Consider the following 20,042-nt stretch of genomic DNA (forward strand, 5'->3'; position numbering starts at 1 on the left):
ATATTTTGGGGAAAGAGAGAGAGAGAAGAGAAAGAATTTTGCACCAAGATTTGTAAACTTTTGATGATTTGTCCGAATGTCTGTGTGTAGCCTCTCTGTTATTACTAACGTATGTGTGTGTAGCTTCTATTATTACTAATGTCTGTGTGTAGCTCTCTAGTTATTACTAATGTATGTGTGTGTAGCTTCTATTATTACTAACTGTCTGTGTATAGCCTCTATTATTACTAATGTCTGTGTGTAGCCTATCTATTATTAACTGTCTGTGTATAGCCTTCTATTATTACTAATGTCATGTGTGTAGCCTATCTATTATTACTAATGGCTGTGTGTAGCCTATTATTACTAATGTCTATGTATTTGTACGTTATAAAAATATTTGTGTGTACGTTTCGTGTAATATTGCCTGTGTACAGAAGGAAATATGTTTATCACACAGAATGATGAGTAATATGTCGAATGGTTATGATGAGTGTAAACATACTTGAGCACGTGGTACTTTTATTTTATTTTTTATTAAATAATATACAATATAAAAATCATATTTACATCGATTTACAAAGGAAAATACTGCATTTATATACTATATAACTCTCAGTAAACCAATTTTCCATATCATTACCGAGCATGAGCCGTCAACCCCAAACTTGATCCTGTCTCGCAAGAATTTCAATATTTTGTCTACTGAGTAACCCTCCTGGCTGCCTATCCACACACCAAATGTAATCAGAAAGTAGCATAATTATTGTATTTTTAATTTTCTTGCATTTTATGTCAATATGAAACATTAAAAACCTCATTAACTCCACTCTAATGCTTGGTCCACATAAAGTTTTAAGAGTGTCTGTAATCCAGTTTACAAGAACAACTTTCTGCTTACAGAAATAAAATATATGCATATTATTCTTAATTTCAGTACATTGGTGTCCTTAATGCCCAACATCAACAACCTATCATTAGTAGGGTGCGGCATGAATATAGCGATACAATAATTCACGTTGTTTTGGGGCAATAAATTTAACATGAAGGTTTGTCCATATTACTGGCCAGTTAAATTGTGGATATGCCTCCTCTACTCTAGGAACTATATGTGGTAGTATAACATTATACACTTGTTTACTCTTTATCATTAAAAAAAAACCTTCAATATTACCAATCCATCTGAGAACATCAATTGCACAGGAATAAAAGTGAGGTGAAATAAAGGCAAGGTCAGTATACTCTGGCATATGTATCAAGTTGCTAACACGTATTTTACAAAAATAATGTCCTAGCGCATTTACACTATTCCCTTGCATTATCTCCTTTCTAAAGGTAACACATAAGATAGCCAATGACTTGTGGTACACATTCAGTATTCCTATTCCACCGTCTTTCTTACCGTTACATAGTGTAGTCCGTTTAATTGGTATGTACATACATATCTGAATGATTGTTTGTGATGTGTGTAAACATGCATGAGCACGTGGTACTGAACGATTATTTGTGATGAGTGTAAACATACATGAGTCACCAACCCAACACAGTCTAGTTCGTGTGTTAGGTTAGGTCATCTAACTAATGTGTACACAGAAGCCAAAACAGAAAACGGAACAGTACGTCACTTTCGTGAGCCGCTTCCATTTTTTAGTACGACGATTTTTAGCCTTAGTGCGCATACGATCGAAAAGCGGACGTAATTAGTAAGAGGATGTGTTGCATGGAGAGTTTTAACGTAAGAACGAAGCCTGGGAAGCTACTGATAACTCCGCTCCCTCAGCTTGCTGGCCTGAACTGCCATTGTGGTGCATCTGTCTTAGCAATAGTTCTATATACGGTCATTATTAATTTAGTAATTTTATTTTGATCAAGTTCAGTTTAATATATTCGTCAAGAGTTATGTTGTATTTTGTGAGCCACGCTTGTCGAGACGTCTCGTCCCAACCTGCTAGGTCTCCGGTCCTTATAAACAAGGAAACGATTTCACTAAATGATTCGAAGAAAGCATTTCTTACCTTGGCGTCTGACTCTAAGCTGTAAGACGACTGGCAGGAATGAGGTCAAACTGTCGCTCACATATGCCCCGTCCTTAGTAATATTATCGTACCCCGCAGAGGTGGATAGCATCGCCCCATTAGAAAACGCAATATGGGGGTTATATGCATAAACTATTATATAAAGCTGTACTTGAACCGTGTTTAATGTTCTTGTTCTTGAACGTTGCTGTGTGGTTGCAGAGAACAACGTCTGCAACCACACAGCAAGGTTCACGACTGCCAGAGACTGCTATAATATTCAAAACACAAATATCAAATCAATTGATGACAGCTGCCAGCGCGGTTAGTCCTCCTATGCCATTACTACAAAAAAACAGTTCTTTGCTCATTGCACTTTCAATCACACAACTAAACACCATTTAATATTAATTATATTTGTTTTGTTGATAGTATGCCGCGAGTCAAGGAAAACTGTGACTTCAGTGTACGTTCGAAGGTATGTATGCCTCTTAGGTGGTGAGATGGAAGTGAGCAACGCATCTTAAGTTATCTAAAGGCATTAAATGACGGCGGAGTCATTTCTCTTGTAAGGACCAACAACCTGGTCGATCAGAAAGAAAGACGGTGAGCCTGAGAGTCACCTCAAGTCCAGACCCAAGCTTTCCTTTCCCACATTAACGAAGGTATAGCCACATTTATACAACCATCCTTAGACATAGTGTGCGAAGGGCTACATATTTGTGTCAGCGCTAGGCTATGTGATGCCGAACTATCCCCATCTTGTAGGTTAGGCATACTGGAGCATGCGATCCGTAGCATGCATTGCCAAACTTTAGATCCCAGACGTTTATTTTTTTAATTAGCATACTTAGGCCGGATTTTTTTTTATTAACATATTAGGTACATCTGCATTAGTGCAGCTACCCTAGACTATATGAGGTGGAGTACAGTGTGTCAAAAAAGCTAACTAGGTGATGCTAAAAAATCCCCATCACACAGGATGGTTAGTCATACAGAGGCATGTGATAAGCGGTCTGCACTGGCAGACTCCGGATGCATTTTGAGGATATCAACACCACAAGATTGAATAAGGTAGCAGTGGTAATACAAGTCCCCATCTCGCAGGATGGTTAGTCATACAGAGCCATGTGTTTAATAGCCTGCACTGGCAAATTTTGGGTATACTGTGAGGATATCTTCAAGAATACGAGAGTGAATAAAGTAATTGCAAAGCTCCAGGTACCTCATGCCAACTGGTCTGAAAGGTCTAATAACTGGGCATTCAGTGATGTAGTGCGGGAGATCATGCCGTAGTTCCTGCTCACAGAGTTTGCAACTGGAGTGTTCAGGATTGGGAGACCCGTCACCTGCAGCCACCTGCCACAGGTAACGGTAACCCAACCTGATCCTTGCAACCACTGTGTCGCACAGTCTAGTGGACGTTTTGTACTGTCCATAGATGTAGGTTTCAGATCTGAACAAATCATAGCTTTTTATACTAGTACTTTCAGGTCGTTGGGAGTCAGTAAGTTCTTTCCTATCAGATCTGAATGTTTGGACCAATACAGTTTTGACAGCAGAGATAGGGGATACCTAGATCTAATTCAACTTCAAACTTGTTACACGCTAATTTGACTGCAATGTCTGTCTTATGTCTTAGGCCGGACTATACGAAGCCAGTCGTGTTAAGCCTAAGGTGCCCGGGAGCCAAGTTTCAGATTGAAGCAGCAGGCACTGACGGACCGGCGAACAGGAGCAGGGTTATAATTAGGTGCAGGGAAGTGGACACACGTGACACATTGTACTCAACTTGTTCAGCTGCAACACGCACGCGAACGTGTGTATGTGTGTGTGTGTGTGTGAGAACGTATATGTAGTTCGACAAATAGCGGCAGCATGAAAAGATTGACTTGTAGATCCACCACCATTAGTAACAATTATTGTATCATAACTTCGTAATATTATCACAATAAGCACATAATAATAATAATAATAGTAATAATAATAATACAGTGAAATCACATTAACGTGATTGCATCATTGATGAAATGAGGAGGATTCGAATCCGCTCACTTGGTACTCCCAAGCGAGCACTGTAGCTACATGGTAAAAGCAACGCGACCTGGGATTCCACTGAGCTACCCAAGCCTGAGGAATCCTAGAGGGTTCAGTGGAATCCCAGGTCGCATTGCTTTTACCATGTGGCGTGGTGGTCTAGGGCGCTAGCTTGGGAGAACGAAGTGAGAGCGGGTTCGAATCATCCTTACGGCTCCTACTGATTTTCTAAATAATAATAATTGTAAAATAATAGTACTAATGATATGAGACGTAACAATAGAAGCAAGCCTTGCTACACAGCGGTGTACGCAATATATGTATCCGAGAGCAAGTATCAAACTACTAACCCAGGTAATAATAGGCTACACAAAGAAGAAATCAATATGTATTAGGCGACATGTGAGTACATGTCTTCCTTAATCCCTTCCTTCCTCCCTCTGCCTCTGTACGGCTTCATGTTTTGTTTCAACTATTTTTTTTCTATTGTACTAATTCCCATTATTCTTTGTTATTGCCTTGTATCTTGTCCAATTCGAGTCTCCATCGTCCTGTTCGAAGTTCATTTCTTACCCAGTCTATCCTCTCGTTGCTGTCCTCTGTTTTGCTGGTTGTAATACATCTCTGCTTCATTAATTAATGAAGCATTTATTAATGATTAATTCATTAATCGTGTTGACTTGTAGTACAAGCATTACAGGCTATCTTACCGCTCTGAGTGACACGTATGTGTATTTTTGTTGAGTGGAGGGTATAAGAACATAAGAACAAAGGTAACTGCAGAAGGCCTATTGGCCCATACGAGGCAGCTCCTATCTATAACCACCCAATCCCACTCATATACTTGTCCAACCCGCGCTTGAAACAGTATTTAGTGGGTGGTTTAGACATGGAGACGGGAGGAGAGGTCAGCTTTAAGACCAGCGAGGGTGGGCCTCTCCCCCCAGTCTCCTCTCACCACTTCCGGGGCTACCGCGTGTTTTGCTGTCTCAGATTATGGACTGTAGTAGATAATTACACTCATAACACAAAAATTCCATAATAATTCATCGTACTTAGTCTGACATGGGCCTTTAAAAACACGCTTTGAGTCGCTTATTGGTGGTATTTATTTGATATCAGCCTAGTGTGGTGTCATTAGATTGTTTAATACCTAGATTTAACACAAAATATTTAGATTTTTGGCTGAATTATTTTGCATGAAATGGTGAAATATGTGTGACAGCCCTCGGTGATCTACGTCTAAGGGTTACTGCAGTATTGACCACCAAGTGAAGGAGCCAGGGGTCAGGTGACCACCTGGCGGCCACACACCGATACTATAGGTGCACTCTTGACCCTTCTCTGACCTCGCTTAACATGCCCACCATCACGTTATGTGTGGGTGTAGAACCTTGCCGCGGAGAGTATACAGGTGTAAGGTTTGTGTCCAACAGGGAATAGGTAGGCTGTAGAATTTTCTAACTAATCTTATCCACTCTCCGTTTCGTCTCATCTCATCGCACCATCATTCACCTCACCATTTCAAACTCGTAATCTCACCACCTTCAGCTTTGCAAGGTGGTGAGATTAATCTCCCCACACCCTTCAGCCTCTCCCTCTAAATCCCATCTCTACATATACAAAAAATTAATCTTATACTCTTCACCACTGTTACTTTGATATTTATTGATCGCTGGCGTCAGTTGGTAACGTCCACTGGCCGTCCACTGGCCGTCCACTGGCCGTCAACGGGCTTGGTCGAGTGGAATCCTTTGATGGAAATATTGCCCTAGCGTTAGTCTCATCGACCTATGGGTGTGTGTATTGATCCACTCCCTACACCAGTCCCTCGTCAACACACAAATGTGCGCCAGGGGTCGTAATCCGTCACATCAAGGGCCTGTTCGGATCGTTAGTTACACGTGCCACAAGAAATGTTGGGAAGCTCGTGCTGGTCTCCAGGTGCCAGATTCACGAAAGCACTTACGAACGTGTACATCTTTTCTCAATCTTTGACGGCTTTGTTTCCAATTATTTAACAGTTAATGAGCTCCGAAGCACCAGGAGGCTGTTTATAACAATAACAACAGTTGATTGGCAAGTTTTCATGCTTGTAAACTGTTTAATAAATGTAACCAAAGCCGTCAAAGATTGAGGAAAGATGTACACGTTCGTAAGTGCTTTCGTGAATCTGGCCCCCGATCCCTACAGTCGTCCTCTATTTTAAATGTAAAATCTTAGCAACAAAGTTTTGCTCATTAAACTGATGAACCAAAATTTATATAGTATGACACTAAAACATTAAAGCATATGAAACAAATATTAAAAGCCTAATTGCGGTGTGTGTGTGTTTTTGTCCTAAAGGCCACAGTAACACGTTACGTAACGGAGCGTGGATAATACCGCTAGCCTCACGCTACTGCTGGGTCGAATATCTCCCTCTGAATCTCCAGCTTTAAATTGGCAATGACAGCCACAGCTCCACGGCCGGGGAGGACTCGTCAGACAGGAGAGTGGTGCTCTAGGAACGAGCTGTCGGGCCAACAGTCTAGGTTGCTTTCTCATTGATTGAACTATTGCATATTTTCTAGCGTGTTGATAATGTTCATAGTAGAGGTGAAGGGAAGAATCGAATATATGTGAAAGTTAAAAACCAAATTTTTCAGTGGTAGCCTACATCCTTGCTCAAGATACTGAATAGAATTTGAGAACTGTATACGGTACCTTGGGAATGGATGTTGGTTACATCCGAAAATTTGTTTTTTAATATATTTACACATATATTGGGTCTTTCCTTCACCCTCATTCAAACACTACTAAGCTTCCACAAAAGTACTACTTGGCTTCCACAATTACTACTAGGCTTCCAATACAGGTGCACTCTCTCTCTTTACACACGATTCTCACAAGTACTACGAGGCTTCCAGTTTCTACATGAGCATCAGACTCAGGCCCAGCAGACAAACGCCCCCCTCCCCTGACCTGTTCTTGGGGGCCCCATTGTTAATGATAAAGTCGATAATATGCAAAAAAGTGCCTTTTTGCATTGCTCCTTGTGGCAGGCAGGCAGGCACGCTGTGGGTAACCTGTTAAACAGAACACAGCACCTCCACCTCGCGTGCAACAAAGCATCAGAGCTGTGATTGCAAAGCCTCGGTGGGTTTATATAATATACATATGCTTTTTCGGCAAGCAAAAAGGCATTTTCCTTACAGAGTAAAGAAAAAATTAAAACCCATTAAAATGTAAACTGTATACATAAGTGGATTTCTTTTCGTGCGCTTATGTATGTAAGTATGTATGTATTTATGTATGTTAGAGTGGTCAAAATTTCCCGCTCGCTCCAGGTTTTAGGAATGTTGGTTGGGCACGACTACACTTATAATGTTTTTTCTTTTGATAACTGTCTATGTGTTCCGCAGCCTGATATAATCTTCTCACATAGTCCCCATGGTCTCTCAAACTGCCTGTGATACTTGCATTTTATCTAACCTAAATTATCACCACACAGCACCATACAATACCACACTACTAAACACCACACAGCACCACACAGCATTACACAATACCTCATCATTCAACAGCACCATACAACCTCCGCACACCATCATTTATACCAATACCACCACCTATACCACCACAATACACCGTAACGCTATTCTCACCACCACAATACCACCTACCAGAACCGTGGAAAGTATTAAATATATAAACTATGCAACGGACAACCTGCATTTAATTTTCACTGTAAAATATATTTATGTATTAGAGCTAAAACGTTTTGGCTGGAATTCAGTTTTTGTTTAGCGAGGCTGATCTTGGTTAAGTTAAGAGAGACATGATGTTGATTTATGTAGGCTAATGTGGAGAATGGCCCCTCATAACTGGTGCTAGTGTGGGAGACTTGGTACTAGACTTGAAATACTAGTTGCTGCCTCAAGTTGGGTGACTACTCACCCACCCCACACCCTGGGTAACTGCCCCACTCCTTCATACTTACTTCTAGAGCGTATGTGATGTAGTTATCCTAGTTGTGCTTCCGGAAGGTGGTGGCGTGGGGTGGGGTATATGCAGGCCCCAGTACGAGATGTAAGGTACTCGCGTATATAATCTTGTAAGGCGGCATTTTGCTCTTGGACCCCCGCCTTTTAGTGGTCCGTGGAGAGGGGGGGGAGACTACAATTGTATCGTCTATTGCAATAATGGCTTTTGACCCGTCTTGCATCTTATATCAAATCTTGAAACTTAATATGAAGTTAACCTCAAGTTGAACTCGTCCCACTTGCTCATTACTCTTATATTAAGGAATATTTTCTTACATTTCTTTGTAAGACATATAATTTCTTACAATTTCTTCATTTCTATAAGCTCGTCTGAGCTTATAATTTCGACCCCTTCATCCTTTAAATGCAACAATGAAATCACAACAACTTGATGTAACTATCGAGTCCCCACCTGTCGAGGTTGCAGTTGTACCATTGGTTACCATAACGTACAAAACGCGACCTATTAGTTTAACGGTCGGCCGCTATTATTACTGCCGCCATGCGAGCGCATTCAGTCCTAGGAAACGTAAATTTCGCAGGTTTTTATTTTTCCTGTAACCCCACCGCAATTTTTACGTTGGGGGGCTTTATAGTGTAAGAAATTTTGTGAATCAAATGAGAGGACAGTGTTGTATGTTGGAAATGTACGCGCTTACCCATTATTCAGACGGCTTTGCTTCAATGTTTCTATCAGCAGCCTAGTATTTGAACTCGCGGTATTTCTTGTGTTTCAAAAACATCAAATAGTTTTAGCAGGTTGAAAGACGTATGTTATTGTGCATACCCAATTATGGTTATCCTTTAATCTAGGTCTCTAATCCTGATGTATTAAGTAATTATACATAGTGTATTATATTTGCTATTTTTGCCATAAGTTTGGCCTGGCCTCCACGTCTCCAGAGTTAAATGAACCTAATTTGGGGAAAAAAAGCCCGCTTGGGATTGGCGAGCTCGGAGCAATGAATCGATTATAGTGGGAGATCTGGTGTGATATATGGTGGGAGCCTGGTGGGAGCCTGGTGGGAGTATTGTAGCGCTGGTGCACGGAGCCACCGTCGGGGTCTGATATATATGGCTACTGCACGCATTGTTTACCTGCTTCACTACACACCCGCCTTCATCTTACTGTCCCTGGCTACACACCCGCCTTCATCTTACTGTCCCTGGCTACACACCCGCCTTCATCTTACTGTCCCTGGCTACACACCCGCCTTCATCTTACTGTCCCTGGCTACACACCCACCTTCATCTTACTGCCCCTGGCTACACACCAGCCTTCATCTTACTGCCCCTGGCTACACACCAGCCTTCATCTTACTGTCCCTGGCTCTGTACCTCGTCTCCTGTCTCTTACTGTCTGGACCTCTCCTGTCTCTTACTCAGGACCTCTCCTGTCTCTTACTCAGGACCTCTCCTGTCTCTTACTCAGGACCTCGTTCATAGAGAACGGGCCGGAGAGAAAGAGAGACCCCCATCTTGTAGCTTATATTAAGCCTTACCATACTCGTTTGCCCTGGAACACGACCCGCCAATCGCTACACAACCAGGTCCCAATTACTGCTGGGTGAACAGAGGCAACCCGTGAAGGATCGGTACCCCGACGACCTTCTCTATCCAGTTTTAGGATCCACAAAGTGTCTCCACTTACGAAACCTGTGCATCCTTTCTCAATCATAGTGGCTTGTATTTATTGAGTAGTTAAGAGCTTGGAAACTTCACAAGCCAAAGTTATTATTGTTGTGTTTCGGGGGCTTCTAAACTGTTTATTAACTTATAAACTATATTCAAGGGGCCAACGCTAAGCTAATATATATATATATATATATATATATATATATATATATATATATATATATATATATATATATATATATATATATATAATATGGGTACCTGTAGGCAGTGATGGGAGGGTGTTTATAGTAATTGATTACAGTACAGATACAAACAGATATCAACCTCATTACAATAGTATACACGTCGTAGTTTGACATATAAATTCCCCAGAGGCCTAAAACTGTTGTTCTAACAATCATAGCGGCTCGTAAAATTTACTTGATGTTCCGTTTTCTATTTGTGGATCCTCGGTTAGGTTAGGTTAGGTTCGGGTAATTTAGTACATCCGTTTTGTGACGTTGGGAGCGCTCGACAGGACGGTCTGGGCGCGCGCGCACACAGCAGGGCCGAGCAATGCTAGGATTGTGTGCGGTTTCCTCACAATATTTATACATTTTCCAAATGTTTTCAAAAGGTAGAAGTAATCTAATATATATATATATATATATAAGATTATGGGGATTTACTGGAAAATCTGTATACATATAACGCTAACGGTGGTCTCGCATGGTATGATTTATATATTGAGATAATTTGTAATATATATAAACTGGTAACATTCTACTTCCGTGTGGATCAGTTTCGTAATATTTTAAAATATGAATATGCAACTATACAATTTGTCACAACTGGTCACACGCAGTAACTTTTATCTAACTTTGATGATTTTCTAGGAACTGTTTTTTGTTTTATAAGATCAAAATCCAAAAATTTACGGCGACGATTTCGCTTCACGGAGGTTGAGGTTCGATCCCCGATGGTCCAAGAGTTGGGCTTATCAATGGGGCAGTGGTGACGGTACTGTGTACGTTTAGAAGTGATCCTGGACGTCATGAGTTTGAATCCTGGCCGGGGCATTTGAAGTTGTTAGGTGATATATGGCTTGCGTGTTCCTGCAACCTTTCACACACACACACACACACACACACACACACACACACACACACACACACACACACACACACACACACACACACATATATATATGTGTGTAAATCACGAAAATTAACACGTGATGAAAAATGTGACAGTGTCAGACCACGGAGGAAGAATTGAAACAGGAATTTCCTTAAGTACTTTCGTATATTAATACATTTTCAGAAGAAATATATACTATATATATATATATATATATATATATATATATATATATATATATATATATATATATATATATATAAAGAGAGAGAGAGTGGGAACATATTGTTTTTACAGACACATAATAATATTAGTTGTATTGTGTAGCGTGCCTTGCATGAGTACATGTTTGGGCAGGATGGCGTGCGTTTGTCAAAAAGACTAACGTGCATGCATACTAGCTCAAGTGCGTGCGTATGTATTCAAACATTGTGTGTGTGTGTGTGTGTGTCGTTGGCATATGTAGAGAGCGTGGGTGCGTGCGTGCACTCAGGGTGTGGACCAGTATCGACCGAGGCGGGCTATGGTACAGTGGACACTGAATATGGCGGTGGCTCTAACTCTCGATCGTAGAAACTGGGTCACAGACGACCCAGAGACCACCAACCTAAACACAGCTAATTATCCACACTAGCCAAAACTAACAAATAACAAATATAACCATATATATATATATATATATATATATATATATATATATATATATATATATATATATATATATATATATATATATACACCTATCAGATACCCAAAACAGAATTCACTGAATTCCCCAATAAAAACATAGTTCCTCATACTGTTTTTCATAAGCAATGTTTACATTTGTTTTTCAGGACACGCCTTGCAGCTGCCAGGATTACGATGGTGAGAGAGGGGTGAGGTGGATGGTGTGGGAGCCTACAAGGGTGGGGGTCGTGACTCTCCACATTACGCTCCCCCACCCGACTCCTCCAGCAGCCGCAGGAGTCCGCCCGTCGCGCAGCACCCCTGCGCTCACGCCCCGACTCCTCCAGCAGCCGCAGGAGTCCGCCCGTCGTGCAGCACCCCTGCGCTCACGCCCCGACTCCTCCAGCAGCCGCAGGAGTCCGCCCGTCGCGCAGCACCCCTGCGCTCACGCCCCCAGAGGGGGGAGAAAAAAAGGACAGCTGGCACAGCAGAGATAAGACCGTTCGCTCCGTTTAGATTAGATCACTCGCTCCGCGAAGATAAGGCAACTTGCACCGCAGATATAAGACGACTTGCACGGCAAAGATAAGAAGGCCACTTGAACTGCAGAGATAAGACAACTTGTACCGCAGAGATAAGGCAACTTTCACTGTACAGATAAGACCACTCGCTTCACAAAGATAAGACCACTCGCACCGCAGAGGTAAAGATGTCTTAGGGACTGTACGAAAAGTCGGAGAAGGTACTCTAGGGCTGCTGACATCTTGGAGCGTGAGTGTGTAGTTTGGGAAGCAGTAACGTCTGGTGGCAGCAGTAGAGGCTAGGGGGGGGGGGACTGGTGGTGTCCTTGACAGGCCGCGGGCATCACCCTCACCCACTATGATATCTGTGCCACGGAAGCAGTTGCACTCTGCAAGTATCTCGCTCACGTGCCGCGCTATTGTCTACGAAACAGTTTTCGTTAAGTGAAGACCCCAATCATGGCAATATGACGGTCAAATTCCAGATTTATAATTTGCATTAACTAACTCTGATTTATTTTTATCCCAAACACAAATAATGAAGGTGGCCATCCCAGGAAGAGCTATTAAAATGCAAGAACACTTCGGAGCGGGATCAAAACAGCTGAACCCAATACTGAGACACGGAAACATTCCCTTCAACAACATAGAAATCAGGCCGACCATAGACTATCTGGCGGTGAGGCTCGGCGGTGCAGGGGGCCCACGGGGTCCACGACACCAAGCCCCTCGCCAACAACAAGGACTGGAGGAGAACAACAAAGTTATACAAAAAAGAACTGAAAGCTAAGGGGAATATCAGACCCTCGACCGCGGTCAGAAGACACGTCAAAAAGATATCCGAAGAGTTTACGATGACCCAAACCAAGTACGAGAACTCGGTCAACACAAGTGGCGGGCCGCTCAAGAGTCCGGAGGAGAATGATAAATGTCCATCAAAGTCAGCCACATCGACGACATCTACTTCGTCGGCGTCAGTAAATCAGAAAATACCTGCGTCAAAATTGTCCAGGAACGTCTTCTCTAAAATAACGTGTTCTAAATGCGAGTCCATAACCAAAGCATCGCGGAAGAGCACAATCGCGCCGCTCGTGACCTCGGCCAGCACAAGCAAGGCCCCAGCTCCCACGCCCTCCAAGATCAACTCCGCTAAAATTCAGAACAGCAAGAGCAAGAACAGCGCCGCCTCCACCTCCTCCTCTGGATCACCACAAAAGAAACTGCAGGCGCCGACGTCGCTCAGCCCTCCAGGGTGTTCCCCTCACCCTCGCCACAGACACCCCAGCGGCCGCGCTGCTGCTGCTGCAGGAGGCGGTGGAGGTGAACACGGGTTGGCACCCACCAGCCCGGCTCTTCCCAGGTCCCCTGGTAGGAAGGGCTCCTCCACCTCCCTCGGGGGCATCTCGCCTCGTTCTAAGCAGATGTCCTTTGAGCAAATCAAGAAAGTCAAAATATTTACTGAAAGAGCCATTATGGTAAGTTGTTAGTTACTATAGACAAATCCTTAATTTCACAGTCAATATTTAAATGTTCTAAAATATTTTGATTTCTTTAATTAAACTTAATAATAAATATGATTCGTGTAATGTTGCATAACTAAACATATATATCAAACTGATATGACAAAAGTATATATTCTTAACACTCAGTAACTTACATTTAATTACAGTAAATTCGCTAAGAAAGTTGAAGTCATTAATATTGGTTAGAGTAATAAGAGTGTTTGTTGTGGTCGGTCAGGAGGGGCGTGTGTTCTCCATATTCGGCTACTTCCCGGCCATCAAGGACGCTCTGAGGAGAAGAGGATGGGTGGAGAAGATTCAGCACTCTGTTCCCTATGTGAACCCGCACCCCAATAACTGTGTGTGTCCCCACGTGGGCTACCAGGCCACCTCCCTCCCAGCCCACCCGCCCACCGCCGGGTCCGCCCACAGCACCTCGCCCGCACAATCTAACCGGAACGCCGCAGTTGCCGCGGTAGGCGGCTGCGGCGACTCGGAAGAAGACAAAGACGACACGGAAGACAACGATCTCGTTAACACAGACGAGAGCGAAGGTGTGAGCGACGACGCCTCTGCTCTACCCGCACTCACGTTGCCTCATTCATCACCTCTCTCTTCAGAGAATTCATCATTACATACATCACCATCATCATCACCTTTATCCTCATCATCAGAATCGGACGAGGAACAGAAAGTGATCACTGCCAACCAAGGTTCTTCCAATGTAGAAAATATAGTGCCGACCGAAAAGGAGATTTCTCTAAACGATAGCCCAGGTTTTGAACCAACTTCACACACAGACGTATTGTCTACTTCCAGTCAAGAGTGTCAAGTGCCGGGGCAGTCTTCCAGTGTTCCAGAAGCGCCCAGTAACCCTAACCCCAAGGAACTTGTACATAATCTCGATAGCTTTAACACTGCCATACTAGGCCCCTCTGAAATAAGGAAGGGATTAGCGGAGTCCGTGACGGAGAAAAACGCCACAATATTCAAATACAGTACAATACACATTCCAAAGAGTAAATGCGAGGACAATGTAGAGAAAACTGATAATGAGGAACTAATGTTAGACCACATCGAGTCGGACGGAGCAAAAGAAAACGGGGAAGCAACGTTAGAAGAGACACCGTTGGAAGAAGGGAAGGAGAACGGAGCCGATGAGTCTGAGGCCAGTCCGGAGCCATACTGCCCTTATATAGAGTACGAGCTCTGTGACATGGACCTGCCTCTGGTGGCCAGGCTGCTGAGGAACGTAGAGCCCAACTTTCTGTGGACGTGGACCAGAGACTCTATATCCTTCAAGCACGTCAGTAGAGAGCAGGTTGTCAACCGCTTCCCCAACACTCCCTTCACCACTAAGGTAAGGCACCTTACCTCCCTCCTCTTGTAAGGTAAGGCTCTTACCTCACTATTTTGTTGCAATGTTGTAAATGTGATAAATACATGTATATAATATTTGTACAAACATTGATATGCTAATTTGGTGTCTAAATCATTCATGTATAATTACAAATGGCTTTAGTGAAGACAATAAGGTTGAGACATGTACAGTTGATGTTGAGGTGGTTCCGAGGATCAATGTCCTTATGGCCCGGTCCCCGACCAAGCCTCCTGGTTGGTAGTCTGGTCAACCAGGCTGTGATAGACAGTGAACGAATGTTAAAGCAGACCTCCAACACTGCCTCAGGGGTCCCCGGCTGCTGTGTCAGGTCTGCGTCTGCTTGTCTGAGCGTTACCTGCTTTAATTGATGCAAATCTTTTATAACCAGGCAAATTGATGGCCGGCCAGATAGTCAGACTTCGTGTTACTGAAATATCCCATGACGGAAAACGAGTGGGACCGATTGGGAAGGACATGTATGAAGTATTTTTAGAAAGACTTCAACCCTAGTCGATATATTGGGGGTGGGAAGGAGGGTGGGGGGGGAGAAGGCGGGACCAATGAGTTGAAGCTCAACTGCTGTAAACACGAGTGTTTCATACAGCTGTATCCTCTCCCCTCACAGTCTGCAGTTGTGTTCACTCCCGTTCTTGTTGTTTAAGATTCAGCTACTGGGAACAAGTTCCAAGTAGCACGGGCTATGGTGAGCCCGTAGTGGACTTACCTGGCACAGGAGCGGGGCAAGTAGCACGGGGTATGGTGAGCCCGTAGTGGACTTACCTGGCACAGGAGCGGGGCAAGTAGCACGGGCTATGGTGAGCCCGTAGTGAACTTACCTGGCACAGGAGCGGGGCAAGTAGCACGGGCTATGGTGAGCCCGTAGTGGACTTACCTGGCACAGGAGCGGGGCAAGTAGCACGGGCTATGGTGAGCCCGTAGTGGACTTACCTGGCACAGGAGCGGGGCAAGTAGCACGGGCTATGGTGAGCCCGTAGTGGACTTACCTGGCACAGGAGCGGGGCAAGTAGCACGGGCTATGGTGAGCCCGTAGTGAACTTACCTTGCACAGGAGCGGGGCAAGTAGCACGGGCTATGGTGAGCCCGTAGTGGACTTACCTGGCACAGGAGTCTCTGCTTCACTCCCACATTACCCAAACTTTTATACGCCCACCTTTCTCTGTACCCTATCCCACCACCCACATTACTAACTCCACCCCCACCATCCCCATCTCGACCCCCTCCCCATCTCGACCCCCTCCCCATCTCGACCCCCATCTCGACCCCCTCCCCACCTCGACCCCCTCCCCAACACCCTCCACCTCTCCACTGTCCTCCCGATGCTAACAATTCACTTCCTCGTTCATGCACTTGTTACTTTAAGGAGTTACTTTGAAGACCATTGTGGCGTTGATCCGCTTAATGCCGGTAGTCAGACCGGCCGAAGGTGGTCCCTTAAGGCGGTCACCCTCGCCCTCACCCTGCTGCTGGGAGGTGGCCGCTAAGGGGCGCTCCTGGGACGCCCTCCAGGGGACGCCGTCCAGGGACGGCCTCCAGGGATGGCCTCTAGGGGACGCCCTCTAAGGGACGCCCTCCAGGGGACGCCCTCCAGGGACGCCCTCTAGGGACGCCCTCCAGGGGATACCCTCCAGGGGACGCCCTCCAGGGGATGCCTTCCAGGGGACGCCCTCCAGGGGACGCCCTCCAGGGGACGCCCTCCAGGGACGCCCTCCAGGGGATACCCTCCAGGGGACGCCCTCCAGGGGACGCCCTTCGGGGACGCCATTCACGTTTCCTCGGAGCTTACTCTCTGATAAAGCAAAGGCAGAATCACATATATTTCCTATTTCCTCAGTGTGAAAATTAAGGAATTACGTTAAAAACACAATGAGTAAAAAATCAAATTGACTTGAATTTAAAAAGATTCATTTACATGCAAATTCTGTACAATATGTAGATAAAAACCTGTTACACATCCAAGCGTCAATGACTGTTCCCTGCGGATGTCCCAGCTCCTTGGGCCAGATTCACGAAGCAGTTACGCAAGTATTTACAAACCTGTACATCTTTCCTCAGTCTTTGACGGCTTTGGTTACATTTATGAAACATGTTTACAAGCATGAAAACTTCACAATCAACTGTTGTTATTGTTATAAACAGCCTCCTGGTGCTTCCGAGCTCATTAACTATTTAATAATTCTAAACAAAGCCGCCAAAGATTGAGAAAAGATGTACAGGTTCGTAAGTACTTGCGTTACTGCTTCGTGAATCTGGCTCCCTAGAGATTACATGTGGCTGTGTGATCCTGTCACAGTTACTCCACAGGGCGAGTGAGTGTGTGTGTGGGGGCGTCGTGAGCACAGCCCTGGGTGATAGGCGTCCGGGATGACACAATGAGCGGCTCAAAAGAGGCGGGAGAAGGGGGCTGGACTTTGTGTCTGGCGGCGGCGGTCACGCCAGGACTCTGAGAGAGGCGTCGCCGTAGATCGATCGGCTTTAAAAGTGGCGGCAGCCCGTCCGGACGCTCCAGCTGGCTGGCCTCCCGACTTGGTCTGCTTACTTTTTTTTGCCGCTGGCTACTTAGGGTCACGTAAGCGGAGCGGAGGAATTGAATTAAGCGGAGGAATTGGACTTTGATGACTGTGAGTGGCTCTGTGAGTGAGTGACTGTTATTTGCTACATAAGGGTTGGTCGCCTTGGGGTGACTGTGAGGGCTAGTGGCCCCTGGGTGACTGAGGGCTAGTGGCCCTGGGTGACTGAGGGCTAGTGGCCCTGGGTGACTGAGGGCTAGTGGCCCTGGGTGACTGAGGGCTAGTGGCCCCTGGGTGACTGTGAGGGCTAGTGGCCCTGGGTGACTGAGGGCTAGTGGCCCTGGGGTGACTGAGGGCTAGTGGCCCTGGGTGACTGAGGGCTAGTGGCCCCTGGGTGACTGTGAGGGCTAGTGGCCCTGGGTGACTGAGGGCTAGTGGCCCTGGGTGACTGAGGGCTAGTGGCCCTGGGTGACTGAGGGCTAGTGGCCCTGGGTGACTGAGGGCTAGTGGCCCCTGGGTGACTGAGGGCTAGTGGCCCCTGGGTGACTGAGGGCTAGTGGTCCTGGGTGACTGAGGGCTAGTGGCCCCTGGGTGACTGAGGGCTAGTGGCCCCTGGGTGACTGAGGGCTAGTGGCCCCTGGGTGACTGAGGGCTAGTGGCCCCTGGGTGACTGAGGGCTAGTGGCCCTGGGTGACTGAGGGCTAGTGGCCCTGGGTGACTGAGGGCTAGTGGCCCTGGGTGACTGAGGGCTAGTGGCCCCTGGGTGACTGAGGGCTAGTGGCCCCTGGGTGACTGAGGGCTAGTGGCCCCTGGGTGACTGAGGGCTAGTGGCCCCTGGGTGACTGAGGGCTAGTGGTCCTGGGTGACTGAGGGCTAGTGGCCCCTGGGTGACTGAGGGCTAGTGACCCTGGGTGACTGAGGGCTAGTGGCCCTGGGTGACTGAGGGCTAGTGACCCTGGGTGACTGAGGGCTAGTGGCCCCTGGGTGACTGAGGGCTAGTGACCCTGGGTGACTGAGGGCTAGTGGCCCTGGGTGACTGAGAGGGGGGTGTTAAAACCTACCTGACCTTACCCCAACCTAACCTGATCTGGTCTAACCTATTCTAACCCAACCGAAACCAAAACTAACCGAGGCGAAGAACCTAACCTAAAGGTGCACATGTCTTTGACAATCCAACACCTGTGTCGAAACACCTGTCTAGGATATGGGACTACCCCGGGTGTGTGGCTGGCAAGCAACACGTGTTGCTACACCTGACTCTTAACATATTGAGATATTCTGCTGCTCACTTTAATCTTCTCGGAAAATAAGACGGCTATTTTTTCTTGCAAGGTGGACAGTTTCAATGATATATATTTTCACCATAAGCAATTATGACTAAGGTTATAACGCGCTATTTAGTTTTAATGTTGTAATCAACATTGACTCATCTCAGGTTGAAATAAGAGATGAAGGGATAGATGCGGATGCTGCGAGTACGGAAGGCAGCCGACTTAGAAATATACGAGGCCAGGCCCACGATTCATCACTCTTACGGGCTATTCATGCCCGTGCCACATCTTTGGTGGCTTAATCTTCATCAATCATCAGTGACAAAACCTGTACATCTTTCCTCAATCACAACGGCTTAGTCTGTCTTAAACAGTTTACCAGCTTCGGGACTTCGTCACTACACATAAGGGGCATAACTGGCCGACCCCTCACAGTGTTCAAGAGAGAACTGGATAAGCACCTCCAAAGGATACCTGATCAACCAGGCTGTGATTCGTACGTCAGGCTGCGAGCAGCCGCGTCCAACAGCCTGGTTGATCAGTCCGGCAACCAGGAGGCCTGGTCGACGACCGGGCCGCGGGGACGCTAAGCCCCGGAAGCACCTCAAGGTAACCTCAAGGTAACTTCACATCCCAAGATCACTTGGAGTACCAGTTTGGTATCTTGTGTGACAACAGCAAAAGGTGAGTATCGTATATAACACTTGGAAGGAATATATGAGATTAGGATAGGGGGGCGGGGGATGAAGGAACGGTTCCCAACCTCCTTGGACCGTCGGGGATCGAGCGCAGACCTGCATGAAGCCAAGTCGTCGATGTGCCAGTTCTTAGAAGACCAATTGTTCCGGAGTACGCCTCAGAACATTATAAATAAAAAATAAATAGCAGATAAGAGCAGCGACTAGGAAGAGCAGCTAGAAATAGCGGTTAACGTTACAGCAGTGAGAGTCACTTCTGAGACCTCCAGAGCACTCCTGGAACCTCCAGGGCACTACTGGAACCTCCAGAACACTACTGGAACCTCCAGAACACTACTGGAACCTCCAGGGCACTACTGGAACCTCCAGGGCACTACTGGAACCTCCAGAGCACTCCTGGAACCTCCAGGGCACTACTGGAACCTCCAGAGCACTCCTGGAACCCTCAGAACACTACTGGAACCTCCAGAACACTACTGGAACCTCCAGGGCACTACTGGAACCTCCAGAGCACTACTGGAACCCTCAGAACACTACTGGAACCCTCAGAACACTACTGGAACCTCCAGAACACTACTGGAACCTCCAGAACACTACTGGAACCTCCAGAACACTACTGGAACCCTCAGAACACTACTGGAACCTCCAGAGCACTACTG

The 20,042-nt window shown here is 45.8% G+C and overlaps 1 protein-coding gene across 1 annotated transcript in view; it reads left to right on the top strand.

The window, feature by feature from the left end:
• Nucleotides 1-11,646: 11,646 nt before the first annotated feature.
• Nucleotides 11,647-20,042, top strand: part of LOC123771071 (tubulin glycylase 3E) — a 34,935-nt gene continuing 26,539 nt past the window's right edge. Inside the window, 3 exon segments of the mRNA XM_045763375.2 lie at nt 11,647-12,685; nt 12,687-13,478; nt 13,744-14,865. Of these exon segments, the coding sequence (XP_045619331.2) occupies nt 12,542-12,685; nt 12,687-13,478; nt 13,744-14,865 (2,058 nt within the window). The 5' untranslated portion in view covers nt 11,647-12,541.

This window comes from Procambarus clarkii, chromosome 65, assembly GCF_040958095.1.
Source record: "Procambarus clarkii isolate CNS0578487 chromosome 65, FALCON_Pclarkii_2.0, whole genome shotgun sequence".
Classification (NCBI taxonomy): Eukaryota; Metazoa; Arthropoda; class Malacostraca; order Decapoda; family Cambaridae; genus Procambarus; species Procambarus clarkii.